Source organism: Biomphalaria glabrata, chromosome 4 (genome assembly GCF_947242115.1).
Source record: "Biomphalaria glabrata chromosome 4, xgBioGlab47.1, whole genome shotgun sequence".
In the NCBI taxonomy this organism is placed as follows: Eukaryota; Metazoa; Mollusca; class Gastropoda; family Planorbidae; genus Biomphalaria; species Biomphalaria glabrata.
In genome coordinates this window covers 9166089-9190925 of record NC_074714.1, presented here as the reverse complement: position 1 = coordinate 9190925, position 24837 = coordinate 9166089, and the positions used below count along the sequence as shown (strand labels likewise).

Sequence of the window (24837 nt, the reverse complement as noted above, 5' to 3'; positions counted from 1 at the left end):
AGAGAGAGAGAGAGAGAGAGAGAGAGAGAGAGAGAATCACACCCTAAATATACATGCAAGATTATTTCCAATAAGCTCTCAAACAATTAATTTTAAGGCTATAGGAACCTCATCATGACGGGTATGTTCACATAACTAGAGGCCCCCCACCAGTTTCGATATCTAAAATGAATATCAATAAACAAAATACATACTTACATATACATGTAGAAATGAAATATCGATAGAAATAAAGTCTTATAACACAATTTGTAACTTTAATGTTTATAAGGAAGACCGCCTTTATTAGAAAAAAATAAAACCTTACTACAAGGCTAAAAATGACTCGCCCATTTTCAAGAAAGAGCGATTGAAAAATCAAATAAAGTGAAACATGGTCGTGCTTTCACCACAGCTTGGCCTTTGATGATAAGTTATCAGCGGCACGGTCATAATTATTGTAATCGCACTTCTATCTTTCAAAAGATTTCCACTACTTGCACTACACCTTGGCCATTAATCATTACGCTATAGATAAGTACACATCCAGATTTATCATTTAATATTAGATTTCTCATTAAGAATACAAAGTGGAAGAGGAAACACTATAAACGTATTAGTAATATGTCATAAAATGTAAAAAAGAAAGCATTTTACATAATCATATTTATATATAAAATATTTAATTGGGGATGAAATGACCGGGGGATGAAGTGACCGGGGGATGAAGTGACCATGGGATGAAATGACCAGGGGATGAAATGACCGGGGATGAAGTGACCGGGGATGAAATGACCGGGGATGAAGTGACCGGGGATGAAGTGACCGGGGATGAAGTGACCGGGAACCCAATAGATATACATGTTTCAAGTTACATGAAGTTATTTCCTTTTTCCAGTGTATATTTATTTATGTCTATGTTCCTTTCACAGTAATAGTGATGCAATGATGATACACCGATATTAAATACATATTTTTTTGTGTATCTTAACTAAAGGCATTGCGGAGCTATCGTATTATATAAAGAGGACCAAGTATTTTTGTGTAGTGAACAGATTGGGAAGGTCATCAGTTCGTGAACTTGTAGAAATATGCACACATAACTTGCCCGACTCGGCCAGAGTTGCGTTTACTGAGTGCCTAAAGGCAGCACGGAAAACCAACTCCTAGATACCCCCTCCCCCCCCCCCATTGGTCCACAAATGAGATTGGACCAAAGTGCTCTGAGCATGCTATAAGCATGAAAGTAGCGCTATATAAAAGCTATAATAATGATTAAAAAAAATACCAAGGTATAATATTTATCTAAGAAGAACCGAGGATACCCACCTTTAAATCTCTCTCTCTCTCTCTCAAAGTTTGACAGCAATGATTGTATTCATGTAAATGCGTTTACAAATACATACACGGTAAGCGAAATGAATTCTATATTATGCTAGGTTATCAATATCGTAGTTAATAAATGCTACTGAATATTTCTGTCTTCACTAATGGATTGTACAGAATATTTCAATCCGAATTTATTTTTCTTATTTTCTGGAGAACAAGGAAAAAAAAATAATTTCTCCGTTTTGAAGTTATAATAATGATAATAATAATAATAATATTTATTTGGGAAATGTGTCTTACAATTTGTGCGTTACACCAAACAAAACATTATAACAATAGAAATCAAACATATACATCCACACCAGAGTCGCTCATAATTTACATGTGAAATGTTAATATAATATAGTTGAATTGTATTTAATGATTTGATTGCCATGGGAACAAAAGAGTTTTGTTTCTGTCTTTGCTATCGGAGTCTTGTATCACTTTCATTGGGTTGACGTTTTGAAAATGTTTCAGACTTGTTCGTTGGTAATCACTAATTCTAAACAGTTGTTAACTTTGACCTCTTCAAGGGTTTTATGTTGAAGACTTTAGTAAGCGAGATTAATTACAAATATACGATAAATTTTTAAAGTTCGAAAACTTTATCCCGCCCTTATTACCGCTTACCCAGGTAAAAATGTTGGCTACGCCCATGCATATGTAAGTAAAGTATAGAAGATTCTAGTTGTGATATCGATCTAGACTTAGAAACATTTAAAAAACAATAATAGATGATTATATTTAAAAAAAAATATTACGATCTAACTGGAGCTTTTACAATGTGGCCAATTATTTATTTATTATTTTCACAAAGATATACATAAAAAGTCACACTTGTAGGACAATTGTTAGAGACGTTTTCGAGATCTCTGTCCAGTGTTTAATTTTTTATTCCCCAATGAAGAATTAGCCAGCTAATAGGAGGAATCGTAAAAATGTTACGGATCTAAAACGATTCTAAGGATGGCAAGTGACTAAAGACAAAGTGTGGGAAGACGATTTCATGACAGTAGGCAATAGGCTAGATCAGTGGTGCCCAGCCCTTTTCGGCCGGCGGGCCAGTTTAATTTCCGACACTCGTGTCCCGGGCCACATCATGGAATAGATACACACAAAAAAAAAAGAAATAGAGAATAAACCATTTATATAGTTTTATTAGAAACCCGTAGCACTATGGCAATGATGTAAGATCGGTTTCATCTGTATTATTAGTGAAACGTTTGTCTACTCAATGAAGTGCTTGTAAACATTGTGATCGTCCGTAACACTTCATTTCGGAGAAATGAAAAGTTTCTTCCTACAACACGGAGAAGAAATCAATGACCTGCATCGCTCTAACTTTCTCAAGCAGGGATGTCTGGCTTTGTAAGGAAATCAGCTCCTTTTGCAGATCTCTCAGAACAATCTTCAGTGGGAATAGGAATAGCGGAATTATCCAAGAATCTCAAAAAACTGTCAACACTTGTCATCGAAAAAACAAACGTCGTGTTCATTTCAATAAATAATAATATAAAACTTAAAATATACTACATTAGAATCAAATCTATCCAAGACAAAGTTAGAGTCCTAACGTAATTACAAATATATTTTTCAACCTTTTTAAAAATTTCTTCACTTTGTGCCGATGTTTAGGCGGGCCGGATAAAGCCACGTCGTGGGCCTGGTGTGGCCCGCGGGCCGTAGTTTGGGCATCACTGGGCTAGATTATACGGTAATGCCATGAAAATTCACTTACTTAATGCTATGTGTTAAAAAAACTACTAGAAAAAATATGTATGTGTGTATGCCAGCATGTATATATGTTTTGTCAAACTGTGTTTTATTAAATTTAATCAAACAGAATGTAACATGGCAATGTTCAGTTCTTGTTCAATGCTGACGTCATTCCTGGTCACGTGTTTGACAATTGTCGCTGCCAAGGCTGGTTGTAATTTGACTGTTTTAGACTACCAAACCAAACATTATAAGACATTGCCAATGATTACGAGAGACACGACATCTTTCTTCACTGAGTACTCCGTGTCTTTTAGTAAGACCAATGACTCCAAGACAACTATTGGAAGTAAAGAGATGGTTACCAGCAGATTTCAGCCAAGAAGGTGAGTCAGTGTACACCTTTTTACAAAGTTTATATCAACGTCACCCGGTTTGTCTGTCTGTCTGTCTGTCTGTCTAATACAATTTATGTACTCTTTATTTATCCAACACCTATTCTCGAATCAATGTGAAATTTTTAGAAAAATTATGGATAGTACTTTTACTATTCTCTCTCTTATACACTGCTCAATTGAACATATCTAAATCAAGGATTCCAAAATGATGTTGTTCGTTTAATTATTAATTAATAAAGCCACTACTACACCATTGACTACACGATACACTAAAGACAACTGCTGTACTCTACAGTAACTCTACACAACCGTACTGCCGTACTAAACTCTACTGGTCCTTCTCTGTCTACTCCCGAGCTTGTACTGCTTCACTCTCGAGGACTCACATTGTACCGGACCGACTTCACAGTGGACTTAATGTATTTAGTATGTAATGACATATGGTGTAGATATAATTGTATTGAGGTTAATTCCTTCAAACTTGAGCTTGAAGCAATAAGTATAGATACAGTATATACACTTCAGAGACAGAATGCAATACTATTAATGATGATCAAATAAACTAACCAACTTAATAAGCGACATCTAGATCTAACTCCAACTAAAATGAAAAACTCCAACTACCTCTTTAAATAGTCTTGTCCCCCAAAAATATCTAGAACCTTCCTTCCACGCCCATGCTATCTTAAGCTTCCCCTTATTTTCCCGCCTTTTTTTTAGTCACCTGACACTAGCCTTAAACTCATGATCATCTGATCATGTGACGTAACATTCTTGCGACTAGCCTTGACCTTGTGCCCCACCTACACATTTAAGCCTGACCTCGGAGATGATACATTTAAATTTCAATTCAATAAGAAGTTTGTGCTGTTTTAAGTTTAGCACAAGTTTAGCTTTGGCGTTGAGTGATAGATGCCATTAAACATTCGTATGATTTAATATGTATGCTTGCTTCTGTGACTCAATCTTATGTCCTTACCTTTGTTTTGCCAGGTGGTTCAACGTTATGTCCTTACCTTTGTTTTGCCAGGTGGTTCAACGTTATGTCCTTACCATTTTGTTTTGCCAGGTGGTTCAACGTTATGTCCTTACCATTTTGTTTTGCCAGGTGGTTCAACGTTATGTCCTTACCATTTTGTTTTGCCAGGTGGTTCAACGTTATGTCCTTACCTTTGTTTTGCCAGGTGGTTCAACGTTATGTCCTTACCATTTTGTTTTGCCAGGTGGTTCAACGTTATGTCCTTACCTTTGTTTTGCCAGGTGGTTCAACGTTATGTCCTTACCATTTTGTTTTGCCAGGTGGTTCAACGTTATGTCCTTACCTTTGTTTTGCCAGGTGGTTCAACGTTATGTCCTTACCATTTTGTTTTGCCAGGTGGTTCAACGTTATGTCCTTACCATTTTGTTTTGCCAGATGGTTCAACGTTAGGTCCTTACCATTTTGTTTTGCCAGGTGGTTCAACGTTATGTCCTTACCATTTTGTTTTGCCAGATGGTTCAACGTTAGGTCCTTACCATTTTGTTTTGCCAGGTGGTTCAACGTTATGTCCTTACCATTTTGTTTTGCCAGATGGTTCAACGTTAGGTCCTAACCATTTTGTTTTGCCAGATGGTTCAACGTTAGGTCCTTACCATTTTGTTTTGCCAGGTGGTTCAACGTTATGTCCTTACCTTTGTTTTGCCAGGTGGTTCAACGTTAGGTCCTTACCATTTTGTTTTGCCAGGTGGTTCAACGTTATGTCCTTACCTTTGTTTTGCCAGGTGGTTCAACGTTATGTCCTTACCTTTGTTTTGCCAGGTGGTTCAACGTTATGTCCTTACCTTTGATTTGCCAGGTGGTTCAACGTTATGTCCTTACCTTTGTTTTGCCAGGTGGTTCAACGTTATGTCCTTACCTTTGTTTTGCCAGGTGGTTCAACGTTATGTCCTTACCTTTGTTTTGCCAGGTGGTTCAACGTTATGTCCTTACCTTTGTTTTGCCAGGTGGTTCAACGTTATGTCCTTACCTTTGTTTTGCCAGGTGGTTCAACGTTATGTCCTTACCTTTGTTTTGCCAGGTGGTTCAACGTTATGTCCTTACCTTTGTTTTGCCAGGTGGTTCAACGTTATGTCCTTACCTTTGTTTTGCCAGGTGGTTCAACGTTATGTCCTTACCTTTGTTTTGCCAGGTGGTTCAACGTTATGTCCTTACCTTTGTTTTGCCAGGTGGTTCAACGTTATGTCCTTACCTTTGTTTTGCCAGGTGGTTCAACGTTATGTCCCTACCTTTGTTTTGCCAGGTGGTTCAACGTTATGTCCTTACCTTTGTTTTGCCAGGTGGTTCAACGTTATGTCCTTACCTTTGTTTTGCCAGGTGGTTCAACGTTATGTCCTTACCTTTGTTTTGCCAGGTGGTTCAACGTTATGTCCTTACCTTTGTTTTGCCAGGTGGTTCAACGTTATGTCCCTACCTTTGTTTTGCCAGGTGGTTCAACGTTATGTCCTTACCTTTGTTTTGCCAGGTGGTTCAACGTAATGTCCTTACCTTTGTTTTGCCAGGTGGTTCAACGTTATGTCCTTACCTTTGTTTTGCCAGGTGGTTCAACGTTATGTCCCTACCTTTGTTTTGCCAGGTGGTTCAACGTTATGTCCCTACCTTTGTTTTGCCAGGTGGTTCAACGTTATGTCCCTACCTTTGTTTTGCCAGGTGGTTCAACGTTATGTCCCTACCTTTGTTTTGCCAGGTGGTTCAACGTTATGTCCCTACCTTTGTTTTGCCAGGTGGTTCAACGTTATGTCCTTACCTTTGTTTTGCCAGGTGGTTCAACGTTATGTCCCTACCTTTGTTTTGCCAGGTGGTTCAACGTTATGTCCCTACCTTTGTTTTGCCAGGTGGTTCAACGTTAGGTCCCTACCTTTGTTTTGCCAGGTGGTTCAACGTTATGTCCTTACCTTTGTTTTGCCAGGTGGTTCAACGTTATGTCCCTACCTTTGTTTTGCCAGGTGGTTCAACGTTATGTCCCTACCTTTGTTTTGCCAGGTGGTTCAACGTTATGTCCCTACCTTTGTTTTGCCAGGTGGTTCAACGTTATGTCCCTACCTTTGTTTTGCCAGGTGGTTCAACGTTATGTCCCTACCTTTGTTTTGCCAGGTGGTTCAACGTTATGTCCCTACCTTTGTTTTGCCAGGTGGTTCAACGTTATGTCCCTACCTTTGTTTTGCCAGGTGGTTCAACGTTATGTCCCTACCTTTGTTTTGCCAGGTGGTTCAACGTTATGTCCCTACCTTTGTTTTGCCAGGTGGTTCAACGTTATGTCCCTACCTTTGTTTTGCCAGGTGGTTCAACGTTATGTCCCTACCTTTGTTTTGCCAGGTGGTTCAACGTTATGTCCCTACCTTTGTTTTGCCAGGTGGTTCAACGTTATGTCCCTACCTTTGTTTTGCCAGGTGGTTCAACGTTATGTCCCTACCTTTGTTTTGCCAGGTGGTTCAACGTCCACACTAACGCCACGATGGAGCTGCAGCTTATGTACGACAGCTACTTTGACATTCTGAAGTGGCTCTTTATCTTCGAGGTGCACCACGTGATCTTGGACGCGACACCAGCGGACTGCCTGGACCATCTGGAGGACGAGGTGAAGGAAAACATGACACGCAATTTTATTCTTCAAGGTACGCCCCTGAACAGCAAGGTCATAACTTATGAGAGCGTCTTAATGTGTACAGGTACCACCTTCAGACCTTGAGATCTATGGGCTGGGCAGTTAATGTCAAGGTCATCTGTTTCTGTGGCGCTCGGTTAACGAGGTTATCGTGTGGCCAGCACAAAGAGAACTTTGTGTCAGGTAAGTCTTAAAAGCAGGGGCGCCCTGAAAATAATTGTAAAAAAATCCCTGGAATCACAGGGATTTGAACCCAATATCCCTCGTGTTGGTAGTCAACTGCTTTATCGCTCAACCACCACGTCCCCCCCCCATGTAAGGCATAGATCGCATTAAATGTGAGCAAATACTGATGGCGATTTGTTTTACTGATTGTCTAATGCGGTCATGAAACTTGAATATTTAAAAACAAGGCATGTGTTCATGTTAATTTTGTTTCATTATGATGTTTGCTAAGTAAACAATTTTATTGAGATTAATGACTAAAAGATTGTTCATTCTGCTACTCTCTAATGTATTCATTAATGAAATGAAGCCAAAGCTCATGTTTGCTATTGATATTATAGCAAATACATTTGAACTGAATGAGAAGTTTAATGGAAATAACTCTCTTTTGGCCATGAAATGTTTGTTAAATACGTTTGTGGCAGAAGATAAAGGTACAGAAGAAAATATGTAAAAAAAAAAGCTTTCATTAAATGTAATTGTATCAATTAGTTTGAATCAGTCACATGATTAAATTTGTAATAGCTCTAAACTACTTATACCAACTGATCTGTCAAGTACGATTTCTTTCCTTTTATTCGATACTTAACAAAATAATAAATTAGCGAATGTTGCTTAACTAATAGTTTTTTTTATTGATTCTTGTTTTGCCTGTAAAAGAAATAATTGTACAAAATTTCAGCTTGATCCAAGATTGGGTGTGGAAAATAACGTGTACAAACCTTTTACCAGAGAGACAGAGTTGATTTTAGCTTTGTCAAAAAAAAAAAAAAGGGGTATAGTTTTCAAAATTAGGACTTAGTGTTTTATATTATCTTTACCGTGTAACGTCACAGTACACTTGACCTAAGTTAATAAGTTTTCTAAGAAAAAAAACAACAACTGGGGTGTTAGCAAATAAATTTGTGTTGGCTTAAATATTTTCAGCCTCCCTAGCCCCTACTTTATCACTATCTACCCCTAAGTAACTGTAATCAGAAGTCAACTTCAAGGGCAGGCGTGTTGTAACAGCTGCGCGAATAGTCAAGACCAGTGTATCTCAAACTTTTTCCTTAACGGAACACCTCGCACATTCTGAATATTTAGCGGAACACTTTGCTTACTTTTAGAGAGGTTGATTTGACGTGGTGGACTTCTAATTTATTATTCTAGTAGTTCACCTATTCAGGCGGCCTCGCGGAACACTAGGGCTCAGAGGGACACAGTTTTGGAAACACCGCTGTACACAATCATCAAAAACGTGTCAAAACGTCTTTTGAAAACATTTTTGTCTTTTTCGATATAATCAAAAATGTCGTCATTTGTCATTGCTAGTCTCTCCAGTCTGTAGTGTGACTTTCTTATTGGTCTCTCAACTCAACTCTTGTCATTGCACATCAGACAATAGAAACTAAATAAAACTATTTTCTAATACTACCAACTATCTACCCTAACAGTGATCTACAGAGCGCCAGTAGGAAATAGTTTATTGCTTTTCATGACTGCAGTTTAGGACATAGGGCTTTATGGATGTCAATTGTATCAACAATGTCTGCGTTTGACGGCAGCTCCAGCAGCTGGTCATGCGTGGTCAAGTGAAATACTATGCTCATTTTTAAAACTTCCTAATCGAATACAATGCGCATATTGACTTTTTTTGTCGTAGGGTTGCTGTGACGATTTGAGTAACGTGCTTCGTATCTCTTATAAAAGTGAACATCTGTATTCATAAAAAAAAGTAATGTTCCCCTTTCAGACCTTGTTGTCTATAGGGCAGATAATGTAAAGGTCATCTGTTTCTGCCTACGGTTAACGAGGGTGTCATGTGGTACATATTAGAGGCGCCCAGAGATCCCGAAATGAAAATCCCAGTCTTCACCTGGATTCGAACCTGGTACCTTCGGTTTCGGGAGTCAAGCGCTTTACCGCTCAGCCACCGCGCCTCCTCTGCATTTATAAGATAAAATATATATATCTGCATGTAGCTGACATAGAGTAGTGTAACTGGTGGCATGCGGCGTCAGAACGAGATAGCTGGAAGTCAATTACACAGGCCGCTGGATACACATTGGAGACCTAAAGAAAATCGAAGACAGGCGCAGACGCAGAAAATAAATCTGAATCGTCCACCGGCGGACAATGGCTTTGCCTGCGATAGATTTTGTCAAACATACTGGTCACAGCTATGGCTGCGTAGCCATGGACAATACTGCAGAAGAAGTATCTATTGAAAGCAAAAGATAAAAATAAAAAAGAAATTGTAAACTGATTTCCCCATCGACCAGAGATAGCACCGAGCTCTAAAATATATTCATTTTATTTCTCTTTCCGGTGGATAAAAGAGTAAACAGTGAACTTTTTTTCCCACAGTTATTGACATTATATATACATTCTAAAATAGTTAATAAAAACAAAATGTTATTTCTCATTACCCTCTGTAAAAATGTCATTTCTCATTACCCTCTGTAAACATGTCATTTCTCATTACCTTCTGTAAAAATGTCATTTCTCATTACCCTCTGTAAAAATGTCATTTCTCATTACCTTCTGTCAAAATGTCATTTCTCATTACCCTCTGTAAAAATGTAATTTCTCTTTAGCCTCTGTAAAAATGTCATTTCTCATTACCCTCTGTAAAAATGTCATTTCTCATTACCCTCTGTAAAAATGTCATTTCTCATTACCCTCTGTAAAAATGTCGTTTCTCATTACCCTCTGTAAAAATGTCATTTCTCATTACCCTCTGTAAAAATGTCATTTCTCATTACCCTCTGTAAAAATGTCATTTCTCATTACCCTCTGTAAAAATGTCGTTTCTCATTACCCTCTGTAAAAATGTCATTTCTCATTACCCTCTGTAAAAATGTCATTTCTCATTACCCTCTGTAAAAATGTCATTTCTCATTACCCTCTGTAAAAATGTCGTTTCTCATTACCCTCTGTAAAAATGTCATTTCTCATTACCCTCTGTAAAATTGTCATTTCTCATTACCCTCTGTAAAAATGTCGTTTCTCATTACCCTCTGTAAAAATGTCATTTCTCATTACCCTCTGTAAAAATGTCATTTCAGAATTTCAACTGCCAAACTTTGAGCTCTGTTCAGCTCACATTGGAGAGCATGATGGGGAAGGCAAAGTGGTATTTAGGTACATTTTATATCCCTGCTTATAGCCCTGCTTATATCCCCCTGCTTATAGCCCTGCTTATATCCCTGCTTATATCCCTGCTTCTTTCATAGGCCCCTCGCTAATCCTAGGTGTAAATTAGTAAATTAAACCATTTTTTAACTTATTTTCTGCGGCCTCTTGATTTACCAGGAGCTTATGGAAATCTCCTGAAATTGCAAAATATACGAAAAAGTCCTGGTAATCTTCGAAAATTATAAAAATCTTTTGAAAACTCATAAAAATATCCTGAAATATAGACAAAAATTGTCATTTTGTGGTATATTTCAATATGAAAAACGCCATTCCTACGCCCGATTAAAAAAAACGGCATTATACAATATCCGTTATTGTGGAATCTGGTGAAAGAAACTTATCGCACCTCAAAATAATGAAGAATTATTTAAGGTCAACAATTCTCGAAGATAGATTGAAACATTTGGTAATTCTTGCTACTGAGCGTGACCTATGTAGAAACAGAATTTTTATGATATACTGTATGACTTCGCTACACGCAAGACTCGTAAAGTGAATCTGTACTTAGTAAAGAAAGAATGAAACGCAAAGACGAATTTATTTTCTAATACAAACTCTTAATTTTCAGTTATCATCCATATCCCTACCCAAACTGGGCCCCAAGAAATCCGTTTTGCATAGGCCCCAACAATTGTTGTGTGCGGACCTACTATTTAGTGACGAGTGAATACTGCTTTATCTCCCCTCTCTTTTTATTTGCATTGTATGTTTATGAAGTAAATCTAGTTCGATTTGCAGATATAAAAGAGTGATCTTTACATTACTTCTTGGTGGTGTCAGGAATGGTTACTTCGAAGAGAATTATATATTGTTACAAATGAACAGTGATAGGTAGAGGTCAACGTATGACCCCGGCGAGATGACACAGCAGCGAGTGTCCTCTGGAATCTACATGTACAAACAAAGACAGGATGTGACGTGCCCTCACGTGTTGTTCCAGGGGACGAACAGATCTAAGTAGGGGGACAGTTACTAATGAACAGTGACAGATAGAGGTCACTACGTGTGACCCTAACTTGATGACACTGCAGCCGATGTTTTCTGGAATCTACATGTATAAACAAAGACAGGATGTGACGTTTCCTCACGTGTTATTTCAGAGGATACTAGCCGTGTTTGTGCAACTTTGGACAAACGATTAGGGACTCTATATAAGCCAGAGAGTTAATGTTAAAGTCAGTCGTATGGAGTCGTATGGAGTCGTATGGAGTCGTGAGTGAGCCGTTACAGTCGATACAGACTATGTAAGACGTGTGCGGCTCTGTGGAAGAGAAATGTGTACGACTCGGTGCAAGTTAACTAGGGTAGAGTTAACTGGAGTGGACTACTGTCGTTAAAGTCTATACAGCGAACTACAGTGGACTTGAGCCGTTACAGTCGATACAGTCGATGTAAGACGTGTGCGGCTCTGATTCGGTAGACTTGAGTACGACTTGGTTCAGCTTTGGGAGACCTGGAGCGACACTGGGAAGTGTGTCGTTGGTCTGTTCTGTGGAATACGGCTCGATGCAAGTTGAGAAGAGAGGAATTGCAACGAAGTGAAGAGATGCAGTGCAACGAAGTATAGCTAACTGTAAACTGACAGATATTGTACAGTCTTCTACGCTACATGTTACAGTAATGCTAGAGTTAATAGTCATTAAAGTTATATGAAACTGAAAGTTTAGTCATCAAGTTCTTTACAGTGTTTTTATTTGTGTGCCAACTAATACATCTAGCCAGAAGATTCAGAAATACGTAACAATATTATATATAATTATATGTTTATTTATTCTTTTATTTATTTATATGTGCATATAGGTGCTGTAAGATGTCCGCCAAAAATGAAGCCAATTGCCACTTGATAGAGGAAGGTGACTTGCTGTTCAAGCTTCACATTTTCTCTGTTATTGTTGCGTTGTTTGTCTTGATCGTGATTACTATCTGCATTTTTAGAATTGACTTCGGGTAAGGAATGTAGTCTTTTTCTTCTTCCTTGGTCTTATTTTTATGTTGGAGCGTTTAGATGACTAGACCAATATAGGAGATGAACTTTTGGAGCGTTTAGATGACTAGACCAATATATGAGATGAACTGTTGGAGCGTTAAGATGATTAGACCAATATATGAGATGAACTTTTGGAACGTTTAGATGACTAGACCAATATAGGAGATGAACTTTTGGAGCGTTTAGATGACTAGACCAATATAGGAGATGAACTTTTGGACCGTTTAGATGACTAGACCAATATATGAGATGAACTTTTGGAGCGTTTAGATGACTAGACCAATATATGAGATGAACTTTTGGAGCGTTTAGATGACTAGACCAATATATAAAATGAACTGTTGGAGCGTTTAGATGACTAGACCAGTGGCCTCAATAGGGTGGGTGTCACCTGGTGCAGTGAACTTAGGGTGTCACCCCGCTCCTCCCACACCAGAAAGATTTCGTGTTTTTTTGGTTTTTTGTTTTTTCAGCCATAAAACATTTGGAAACTTTTCAACATTATAGATACACTTTCAGTTATGGGTTTTATCAACACAACAGTTACATCAGTTTTTGGAAAGTCTAGATTCAATGAAGACTCGTTGTCAATATGGTGACATAATGTCAAATTTTCTGCTTTTCTAGAAACAGTCCGTGCAATTTATTTTTCCATCGTTTTTCTTCTTTGCATCAATCATTTCAACGACTCCCTTGTCCATTGTTTTTGTAGCCGGATGCCCTTGTTTTCCCATTTTCCTATCCTGATGACTATTCTTCAAACGTCTTTTGATATTCCAATTTTGAACTTTATTTTCACCACTTATTAAATGAAGTTACTAATTTATATTTCATTTCTCTAGAATTTAAATTAGTTGACAACAAAAAAAAACATACAATTTATTGATATTAAAATGACTCCTTTTTTAACAACTGGCGTACTTTCTCTTTTACTCGGGATAATTTTCTGCGTGATTCATGTGAAATTGGCACACAACAAGAAGAAACTATCCCCTAAAATATTGAAATCTTTATCATTCAACTGATTCATTGTAACGTGTCCTTCATCTTTGCTAGAGTTTCTTTTAAATTCAACTTCTGAAATTACAGCATCAACTTCAGAAATATCAAAAGTCACTTATTTACTTTCCAATTCTACAAAATTTACATTAATTACATTCTAAAATATGTTATGCCTGAAGAATATCGTCAGTGACTATTGGTTTAGCATTCTGATATTTCGGTGCTATCTACTATTTCAACCCGTCGACTAGTTTCAATAGATTCAATTTGAGTGATTCGATAACAAACATTGTTAAAAATCAAAGCAGTGTTTATATACACGCAGCTAATATGCAGCTGAAAATAAGGTTTCACATCCGCTTTTGATATAAAGTATGATGTAACGTTTTGGACTATTTGTAAAATTTCATTTAAAAAAATGTGTTTAGCCAAGATGAAATGTTGGAGCGTTTATATGACTAGACTAATATATGAGATGAACTTCGGAGTGGTTTCCAAATCAGTGAGCTCTTTATATAGTTTTCTTTCTGTAGGGGTGTTTTAGGGCCATTGTCTTGTATAGCCTCTTGGTAAAGAGAACAGTTTTGAAGGACATGGTCTGCATTCTTTGGTGACACCCCACATCGGCAGATTTCACTGGTTCCAATTTGAGCTTCCGAAACATGTGTTGTCTCATTCTGTTGTGTCCGGTCCTGAGTCGAAAGATTAGACATTGGTCTTGTCGGGATAGCTTATAATAGGCGTCATCTTTTTTGTGTGATTCTAATTCTGTTGTAATTTACAAAGGCGTATTTTTAAATTAAAAAACAAAAACAAAAAAAAAATAAATTACGAGGAGGCATACACATTGTAAAGTTGTTATCAAAGTTTTTGACATAATTAGCTCACTATTACAATATAATAAGTAGTTAAACTATTAATGACTTCGATTCAGAAGATAAAGGATGAGTGTAGTGTTTCACATGACTACGCAAACCCATTTGCGACCTTCATATTTTTCAGTATCTCATGCAGACAAAGCCGTTGTAGTTAAACTATTATAATGCATCAACATTATGTATTTTAATATTATTTAGTATTCCTACATATTTTGCAAACATCATACACAGACATATCCATTTTCGCCGGCGGTCAATTTCAATACTCTCAATACTAAATAACTAGCCAACAAGATCTTTTAAATTGCATCATAATCAATGTAATATACTAGTATGTACGTACTAGAGTATGATGATTGTAGCGATGAACTGGACTGTGATGAAATAGAAAAGGCAAACAAATAATAGTCCTATTCAATAGGTCTCAAAAATATATAAAGCTAATATCTAATTATAGTGAGAATCGGTGGCTAAGTAGTAAGCGCTTGGCTTCCAAATCTGGGATCCCGGGTTCGAATCCTGGTGACAACTGGGATTTTTAATTTCGTGATCTGTAGGGCGCCTCTGAGTTCACCGAAAAGTAACGTGGTTTGGTCGTTGCTCTGACAACTAACTATCAATATCCTATACTAAGAGTATCATGAACGGATTTAGCAATTTTTTTTAAATTTCAAAATTGTATTTATAGTAAGACGGTACAAAGCTTATAATAACATATTTTGTACTAATGTTTCTTCACACAGGTATGAAAAGTTTCAATTCAGACCTGACGGTTTAAAACTGCAGCGATTGAATGATAGGTAAACTAACTATTTGTCTGTCATCATGTTTCACAATTATAATACCTAAGCTTAACATATAGACTAATTATTTACTTCTATCTAATATATATATATATATATATATATATATATATATATATATATATATATATATATATATATATATAATGATTATATAGGGAAATTATAACGTCTAAGTGTTAAAACAAATAATTTAGTTGATAGCTGGACCATATCAGGAGTCAGTAAATAGACAAAACATAAAAAGCTATAGTGTAATTGTATCTATCAGTCATGTAATTAAATGTGTAATAAATTTAGACCAACTACAATAAATCTGTGCTATCAGAAAAATTTTTACCAATTGTTTTTTTATTAGCACTATGACATGCTTTTAGGTTTCTCAGTTCGCTATGATCCAATCACTTGTCTGGACCAGTTTTAAAAATGGGGGGGGGGGGGAGATAAAGAAGGGATATCTGGGTGAATTTTCCCATAATCGCTTTTTAAAAGCATTTATTAAAAAATGTAACGACCTGAATTCAAACTTGTGACCCGAGCCTCCTCAAGCCGACAAACTAACCACTCTGTTAGTAAAGTCCTAATGAAAAAGATTGTAGTTATATATTGTTTGTTTCAAAATTACTTTAAAACGACGACCTATAAAGGGGACTAATTCAGCATATAACACAATTTCAGTCAAGTACTATTCTTCCCTTGTCCGAGATACCAAACAAAATAAAAAATTTTAATTTTTAAATTGATTCTTATTTAGTCAGGTAAAAGAAATAATTGTGCAAAATTTTCAGCTTGATCCGAGATTGGGTGTCGGAGAAATAACGTGTACAAATGTTTTACCAAAAAGACAGACAGACAGAGTTAATATAAGAATTGTAAAAATATGTTATCTATATCCCACTAAACATTTGCAAACTTTTCATAAATTCACTTAAACGTAATAGACTTTCTCAGAAAAAGTCCTTCCAGTCCGTTTCCAAATAGTACAATCAAAGTTTAGGTCTTCTAAGAAGATACGTCGCCTAATTATCTGTGGGAGGCCTTGTTTTCTTTTTTCTTTTATCAGGTTCCTAGTAATGGCTGACACGTCCGCTAATCTAAAAAAATCTTCCGGCCAACATTTCACTCAAGGGATGAATTCCCGAATAGACTTCTCTAATTGTGACCTGAGCTCTGTATGCTATTTTTAGGATCCTTCTCAGTTGTGGCTTTTTGACGTCCATGTCTAGTTGGGGCGATAATTGTATTGAAGAGATGGCTCTTGATCTCCAGGCTAATTGGTTGGTCATAGTTTTTGGAAGACAGCTACTGCTTTTTTCTTATCCGACATGAACCATCGTGATATGTATCTCCATCACTTGTGATTGGACCGCCTAAAAAGATGATCTGTTCTATGTGTCCTAGCTCAGTATGCCCAATGTTGACTGAGCAACTTGTAAACCTAAGCACATAACTTTAGTTTTATCAAGATTTATCCAGACAAAGCGCGGAGGCTGAGGGGTAAAGCGCTTGGCTTCCGAACTGGTTGTCCCAGGTTCAAATACTGGGGAAGACTGGGATTCTAAATTTCGAGATCTTTAGGCTCCTCTGAGTCCACTGAGCTGTAATGGGGAAGATTGAATCGGTCTGTCGTTGTGCTGGCCACATGACGTCCTCGTTAACATGGGCCACAGAAACAGATAAACTTTACATCATCTGCCCTATAGATCACAAGCTCTGAATGGGGAACATATTGTACTTACTTATCAAGAGGCAGATTTTGAGTGCGTCTTTATCGAGGATATACGTCTGTTGTGCACATTAAATTGTATTCCCGAGTAATACTATATCGTCCGGGTCAGTAACAGTTTCTATGATCTGTATGGTATTCACAGCTTTCCTTGTATGACCGTATTCTATTTTTTATGACTTCTTCTGCACATTGTTACAGATCCACGCTTCTTCAGGGGGCAGTATATCGTCCATTGCATAACGCGATTCTTTAGTTTCTTAGCTTCTCAGCCTTTCTTATATAATACAGACGTTATTTCAAAAAAAGAAGATAATTACGTCCTACGCGTCATGCATTTAGTCAGTCTTGTTAACCAATAGTTTAAATTCTGCCAAGTCACTGTTTTTTTTCTGGCTGGCCCAGGCTTTAATAGCACTAGGGAAGAAGGAGCATTTGAACAAATTAGTCCTAGCATACGGAACGAGGAATGTGCCTTTATCTGAATATTTTATTAGTAATTGTTTTTGTATTTGAAGATTATGGTTCAGTGTTTTATTTATAATTGCTTCTTTACTTTTGAGTCTTCTATCCTGAAAGCTTTCTAAATTTAGTGATTTTACTAAAGATGTTACTCTAGTCAAATGTGAATATTCGTTAGTCAAATGTGAATATTCGTTAGTTATGAATCTCACTGCTCTATTTTGTGTTTGTTCCAGTTTCTTAATGTTTTCTTGAGTTGAGGGGTCCCAAACAGAGTATGCATATTCTATTATTGGCCTAACCAAGGTTAAATAACATTTTAGTTGTATATTTTTTTTTTGATTTATAGAAATTTCTTCTAATAAACCCTAATGCTTTGTTTGATTTTTTTAAATAGTTTTTATCAATATGGGGATACCACGACAGTGTTTCATTCATTATAACAGCTAGGTATTTTGCGTTTTTAGTCTGTTTTACTGGTTAACGATTAGATGGAACTTTTAGACAACTTTGTAATCTATAAATGATCGAGGGCGTGTAATTTGTTATAGAACAAGCATTACAACATAAATTTAAAGTGATACTTAAAATAAATATTAGTGTATGTCATTTGAATTTTTTGGTTTGGTTTACACACCTTACGGTTATTTTTATTTATTTTCTTCATTATCATTTCACGCTGAGATTTATTAAAAATAAACCCATTTCCGTTCATTTTTAACTCTTTCTCTCCTAACCGACGATACAAACGTTGATTCCATCAGAATGTGGTAAATAATTACGGAGAGAAAGAGTTAATTCAACATTTTTGTTTTTTCCACAGAAACTCTCAGAACAGCTCTTCATCTAGCGATACTAGCAATACTAAACCGTTGATAATACCACGAGATGTCTTTAACCGAATGACCGAATTAAAGAAATGTGTACCAGACGAAATACTAAGCGTTGAAACGATCTTGTTGCTGGTGAATAAGAAGAGATGCATTACAGAAGGGGAGACTAGCATCTCCTTTATACGGAGTATAGCTGAGAGTCTGCTTTACGCCAAGTCAGCCATTAAAGTACGTAGTCTTACGTGCAATATTTTTTTAGTTTAGTTTTTAGCATCCCCGAAAGGGGAAAAGACGCTATTAAATTTGTGTGTCCTGTCTGTCCGTCCGTCCGTCCCGTTTAGATCTCAGAAAGAAAGAAAATGAAAATAGGACATCATGATATTTTAGATCATTCAAAGTTCTGATGCAACGGCTACTTATTTTTTTCTTTATGAAAGCGAATAATCTAATTTTTAAAATCACTTATGCAAGCAGTTTTTTAATAAAAATACAACACTTTTACAACTATTCACTAGTAGTGGAGATGACTACTTGCCATATTTTCAACACATTGGGTGGACACTTCGGGGGGCCGATTTTGAGTTTGTGTTTCCACACAAACTGTCTTTGTAACCATGTTTATTTTGCTCTTTTTAAGTAAGTCAAATTCTGACAAGAATTGTGTTTTGGATGTCCACTATAAATATTCGAGTCTAAAGAACTCAACGAAGATATTTCGGAGTTGTCAAATAAATAGTAAAATCATTTTGTGCTAGTGCCGTTGTATCAGAACTTTGAGATACAGTAATTAAAGTTTTAATTTTCCAGGGCTAAAAAGTACACATCTTACCAAATACATTTAAAAATACATAGTTTATTGACACTCCGTATATTCTGCATACCGGATACACCGAATAGCTAGGTGTTTACATAAAGAAAAAATCTTGGTACGTTTTCTTTACAATAGAACTGTGAATTAAGTAACTCTAACGGGTACCTGACTTTGGTTGGGGAAAGTAAAGGCGGCTGTTGTGCTGGCCACATGACTACCGCTTGATAACAGTGGGTCAAATAAACTTATGACCTTAACATCATCTGCCTATAAATCTCAATACCTGAAAGGATAACTTTATCTCGAACAAGGAAAAGAAATTGTTCTTGACTGAGGTGCTGGTATAAGCTGAATTATTCCTCTTTCGTTTCTCTAAATTGAAACAAACAATATACAACTATATAATATTCTCTAGGTCTAAGTACCTCACTAGCAGAGTGGTTAACATGTCGTTTCACGTTAGACGTTAGCCACGAGTTCAAATTCAGATTGTTACTTTTTTTTGTTTTTTTTGTAATTGCTTTATAAAAACCAATGACGAAAAATTCCACCCAGATATCTTTTTCTTTCTCCCCCCCTCCCCTCCATTTTCCCAACTGGTCCAGATAAGTGATAGGATCATACTATGAAATAGAACTAAACATAAACAAGAGGTAGAGATGCTATCAATTGAATAGATTTATCGTTGGTGGTCTAGATCTATTAGAAATATAACAATTTATTTAAGCTTTGTTTTGGTTTTTCTAAAGTGTTTTTATGCCTTTCTTGTTTTATATTTATTATTTATTATAAATATTACTTATTATTATTTTTACGATTTATTATAATTTTTATAAATTGATATTATTTTTTTATAATTATTATTTCTTACCTTATTTATTTTTTAAATTAATATTATTAATAAATTATTATTGTTATTGCTAGTTTAATTGTACTTCCTCATTAATATAATTCTACTTTTTATTTTCCCAGAAAACATTTGAAAAGATGAACGGTTGTTGCAGCCGATGTGGCTACTGCTGCTGCAGTTATTTTGGTTGCATGACGTGCGAGCGGGGACTGATCATCGTCTTCTTACTTCTGCTCTATCTACCCAGCGTCCCTCTCTTATACCTGCGTTTTGACGCTTACGCTGACTATAAACTTCTATGTTCGGAATACAAGGCACGCGATTTAAGTTGCCCTTTTTACTTGATAGGCGACGACTACATCATGGGCGTTATTATATTGTCTGCAGTTTTCTATGTCTTAGGATGCATAGGCCTCGTGGTGTCTGCATGCAAGCCCGTTTGGAGTTGCAAAAGGCACAGGATGATGAGGAAAATCCTGAATGTCTTTATCGCTTGTTGCCTCTTTTTCACATGGGGACTCGGACTTCACTTCGTAATATATTCGATAGTCAGGGCCATTGCAACCTCTTCCATCACCAAAAACACTTTCGATGATGTTTCACCAATGATTCTCCCGCTGCTGTTCTACATGAAGGACAGAATACAGAACGTGTCCAAGAGATACGTTCTTTTAGTCAAGTCTGTTCTGAAAGTTATTTATCCTCAGACACTGGAAGTAACTCACGGGCTTGATCTTGACCAGAACATAGAGACTAGCCCAAGCCAAACCATTCATGGAAGAGAAAATGAAAGTCTGCAAAGTGTCAGCTCTGGACCCGCAGCAAACAATAATCAAAGCGAACTATCCACACAAGAAAATGAACAGAACTCAACAAAAATTGATAAACCCTTACATTTGGCAGTTACTATCAATGATGGTAAATTATGTTCTTTTTTTTTTTTTCCCTTAGTAAATTCTATTTAAATAACAATAAATGTAACCATTTCTAATATCTATCTATCTATCTATCTATCTATCTATCTATCTATCTATCTATCTATCTATCTATCTATCTATCTATCTATCTATCTATCTATCTATCTATCTATCTATATCTATATTTATATTTATATCTATATGTACGTATGTATGTATCTATCGATATTTTTCTTCTAAGGGCCGTCTACACAAGGTCAATTCAAAGTGATAGTGAGTTTTGAGAAATTACGCTTGGTAGTGTCCCAACCAATGGTATTTACACGAGACAAGGGTGACCTACTTTTGAGCAAGAAATTTATCTTGAGACTTTTCAACCGAACTATCAAAGGTTTCTTTAGTCCGTACGCTAAGGTCAGTAAACAATATCTTCTCAAAGTTTTTTTTAAACATTGCTTTAATAAAATGAATAAAAAATTCTGCTAATTGATCTGAATAACGAATGAATACAATTCGGTCATGGAACTCAACTAAAGAAACAGCAACGTCAAAACACACTTTCTCGGGCACCTTGCCATATTGATATTAAAAATTGGACAAAATTTATTCTACGCCTTGAGCGCTTGCGATTTACCCGTGTTGATAGACAATGTTATTGGTTCTTTTTAAAACAAATCCTTAAGAACTTCATCCATTTTCAATCAGTCTGTTATTGCGGATATAATTTATTAGAGTTTCATCACAAAAATATTTTGGCTTTGGTCACCCTAAGAATCAAATTCACTTTAAGACTTTCAATGATCCCAATGTTGTGTATTGTTCTTTTACAGGATGTAGTTCATTTAGTTTAGTTAACTTGTTAGGTAATTAATATATTAGTTTAATAGCTGTAGAGTTTCATTTAATAGTAATTTATACCACCACTTCAGTCAAGTACAATTTCTTTCCCTCGTTCGAGATAATAAACAAAATACTTAATTACCAAAAATTAATTAACTATTTGTTGTTTTTTTTTAAATTGATTCTAGTGTTGTCAAGTAAAAGAAATAATTGTGCAAAGTTTCAGCTTGATCTGAGATTGGGTGTGAGAGAAATAGTGTGTTCAAACTTGATACCAGATAGATTGAAATGCTATAACCTTTGTGTAACATCTTTTAATAGCACCGAATTATTTTTACTTAAAGCTTATGTACGTTTAAATAAATACGATTGACATACTCTGTTTTCTATTGTTTCCACAGGTTTTCCTATTGAGCTCTGTCTCTTGTCTGGTGTTCATACTTATATTTTATCTCTTCGTCACCTACGGTACTGTGCACTCCTATTCCAACGCTATTGTCGGAAATGTTGCCTTCTTTCTGACTTTCCTAAACATCCTCAAGGAGCAGTTTTCTGATTCTCCAGTTCAAGATGTTCTACTTCCAGATACAAGGTACGTTTTATAAAGAATTAAAATAGCATGGGAATTAACTCTAGTTTAGGATGTTCTACTTCCAGATACAAGGTACGTTTTATAAAGAATTAAAAATGCATGGGAATCAACTCTAGTTTAGGATGTTCTACTTCCAGATACAAGGTACGTTTTATAAAGAATTGAAATAGCATGGGAATTAACTCTAGTTTAAGATGTTCTACTTCCAGATACAAGGTACGTTTTATAAATGATTGAGATACACTGGAAATTAACTTCAGTTCACTGACCTTACGTCACGAGTAGCAATACAAGTTTGCTATATGAGAAAGACAACAAAAATTAAAGAAATTTAGTTGAATCATGGTATGTGGTCACCACTATAAAAATCGTATCAATAAATGGTAATATATTAGAAATGTAAATGTAAAAAAATGATTATCTGATAGATTTAAAGAAATGCCTATGTTTGTTTATTTGTTTTGATAATTTTGAGTGTTAACAAAAAATAAAATACATGGATAAAAAAAGAAAATAACTTAACCTCGATTGCATTAGCATTAATTCTTTCTCTCCTAACTGACGATACAAACGTTGATTTCACCAGAATGTGATAAATAATTACGTAGAGAAAGAGTTAAACTTCCCATCATATTGTCACTCACAAACACAACATAAACTCACTTTCAGATAGTGCCGAAAAATACTGAAATTATAAATCAATGTTATTATTAACGCATTACATAAATCACTTTTTTTTCAGCTTCCTGAATAACTTACAAGAACACGTGAAATATTATCGAGAGACCTGGACTATAAAAGACATTACATTGAAGAAAGTGGATCAAACAAAGATACAGTCCGATGACGACATACTTATTCAATTCAAAGTACAAGGTGATGACGACAGAAGATGTATATGCAGGACCAATTTTGTGGAAGTCCTAAAACCATTAAAAAATAGACATTCAATTACAATTCTGCCTCAAAACAACCTAAAAGCAGAGCCTGTCAAGAATGAGCATCGAGAATCAACGAAAATATAAAGTGACGCTTAATTCTCTCTCTGAAATGGTCAGCAATAAGAATAAATGACATTCGTTTAATTCGACTAAGGTCTTCAAACTATTTTGTACACACTTGTGATAGATTTTGTGTGTGTGCGTGTGTATACGGATTGTAATTTGCATATGTATTTCATAGTTACTTATATTGTGTATTAGAAACAATGAAATAAAATAATAATGTTATAAATGAAGTGAATGTGTGAATGTAAACATGTTATGTCCTGCGCATGCGTTGCTTTTTGGTCTTGTCTCATATAAACATGGCTTTATGACCTAGATCGATGAAATAGTAATACTTTCATGGAGGTTTTTTTTCTAGGGTCTAAAGTTTGTTTTAGTAATATTTTACATATGTTACTTTTCCAAGGAACATTTAAGCCAAGTTTTATAACATTGAACAAACTGTTTTGATTTCTATTCTGTACATAAATACATATATAAATGCGCCTAACTTTATGCTTTATCTTGTAGATATACTATATATATATCTTTTTGAAATACGTTAAAACTTTTAAAAGATATATTGTAAGCAGGAGTGTAATTGTTATTGGATACATATTCTCATTTTAGATATAATGATATATAATAATAATAAAGATATAATAATATCATTTATGTTATAATTGTTCACGTTTCCTGAACAATAGTTACATGAATTACAAGTATTTTATTTAATAAAAGTGTATTTATTCCACAAACTAATGTGAAATGCCGAAGGAAACTCAGATGTTGGATTAATTTTTTTTTACAAAAGATACATAATTGTTATTTCGAGTTGTAGTTTTGTTTCGATAGTTAATACTGTAAGCGTTCAATAATTGTAACAAATTATAAATCCCACACTCTAGAGTCTAATACGAGCTATTTCGTATATTTTCGTATATAGCAGCTGTTGACTGACCAGTAAAGGACTTGTTAACAAACCATGGGAGCCATTTTCCCGAACTTCTCTTGGCATCTAGGGAAGCGGTGGTTGAGTGGCTAGGTGCTTAGCTTCCGAACCCGGGGTCCCGGGCTCAGATCTCAGTGAAAGCTGGGAATTTGAATTTCGGGCCCTATAGGGCTCCCCTGAGTCCACCCAACTCTAATAGACTTTAGTTGGGGAAAGTAAAGGCGGTAAGTCCTTACGCTGATCATATAACACCTGCTCATTAACAGCTGATCAAAGAAATAGATGTTCATATGAACACTAAAGACCTATAAACTAATCTAACATTATGGAATACCCATACGGGAAATTACATCTTAAAAATCGGGCCTTTGCTTATTTCTAGATTGATTTCCATTCATTCATCTTCATTTCTCAAAGTTGCACTTGTCTTGGCCCTTTGGATAACACCTCTTGGAAACTCTGCACATGTGTCCATATATGTGACATTACCGTTCCATATATCGAACATACGGTCGAAAAAAAAAACGGGCCAATAGTATTAGATTATCAAAGGGTCTATGCTGTAAAATATCATATCAAACCATATTGTACAATATTAATCGGTCTCCCTCTACCAAAGTGAACCATGTTTTCTTACAAAACTTAATAGTGAACTGTCCATCCTTCTTTTCGATACTAAAAAATAATA

General features: G+C 35.8%; 1 protein-coding gene across 1 annotated transcript; it reads left to right on the top strand.

Annotated features, from left to right (window-relative positions):
• The first annotated feature begins 749 nt into the window (after positions 1-749).
• On the top strand, positions 750-23301 carry LOC106078086 (uncharacterized). Its single transcript, XM_056026592.1, has 11 exons — positions 750-1388; positions 3194-3452; positions 6928-7115; positions 10381-10456; positions 12311-12457; positions 15121-15177; positions 18192-18429; positions 19985-20780; positions 21021-21193; positions 22021-22211; positions 22954-23301. Exons 2-11 carry the CDS (start codon positions 3202-3204, stop codon positions 23234-23236), a joined length of 2400 nt encoding a protein of 799 aa, XP_055882567.1. The 5' UTR covers positions 750-1388; positions 3194-3201; the 3' UTR covers positions 23237-23301.
• Positions 23302-24837: the final 1536 nt, after the last annotated feature.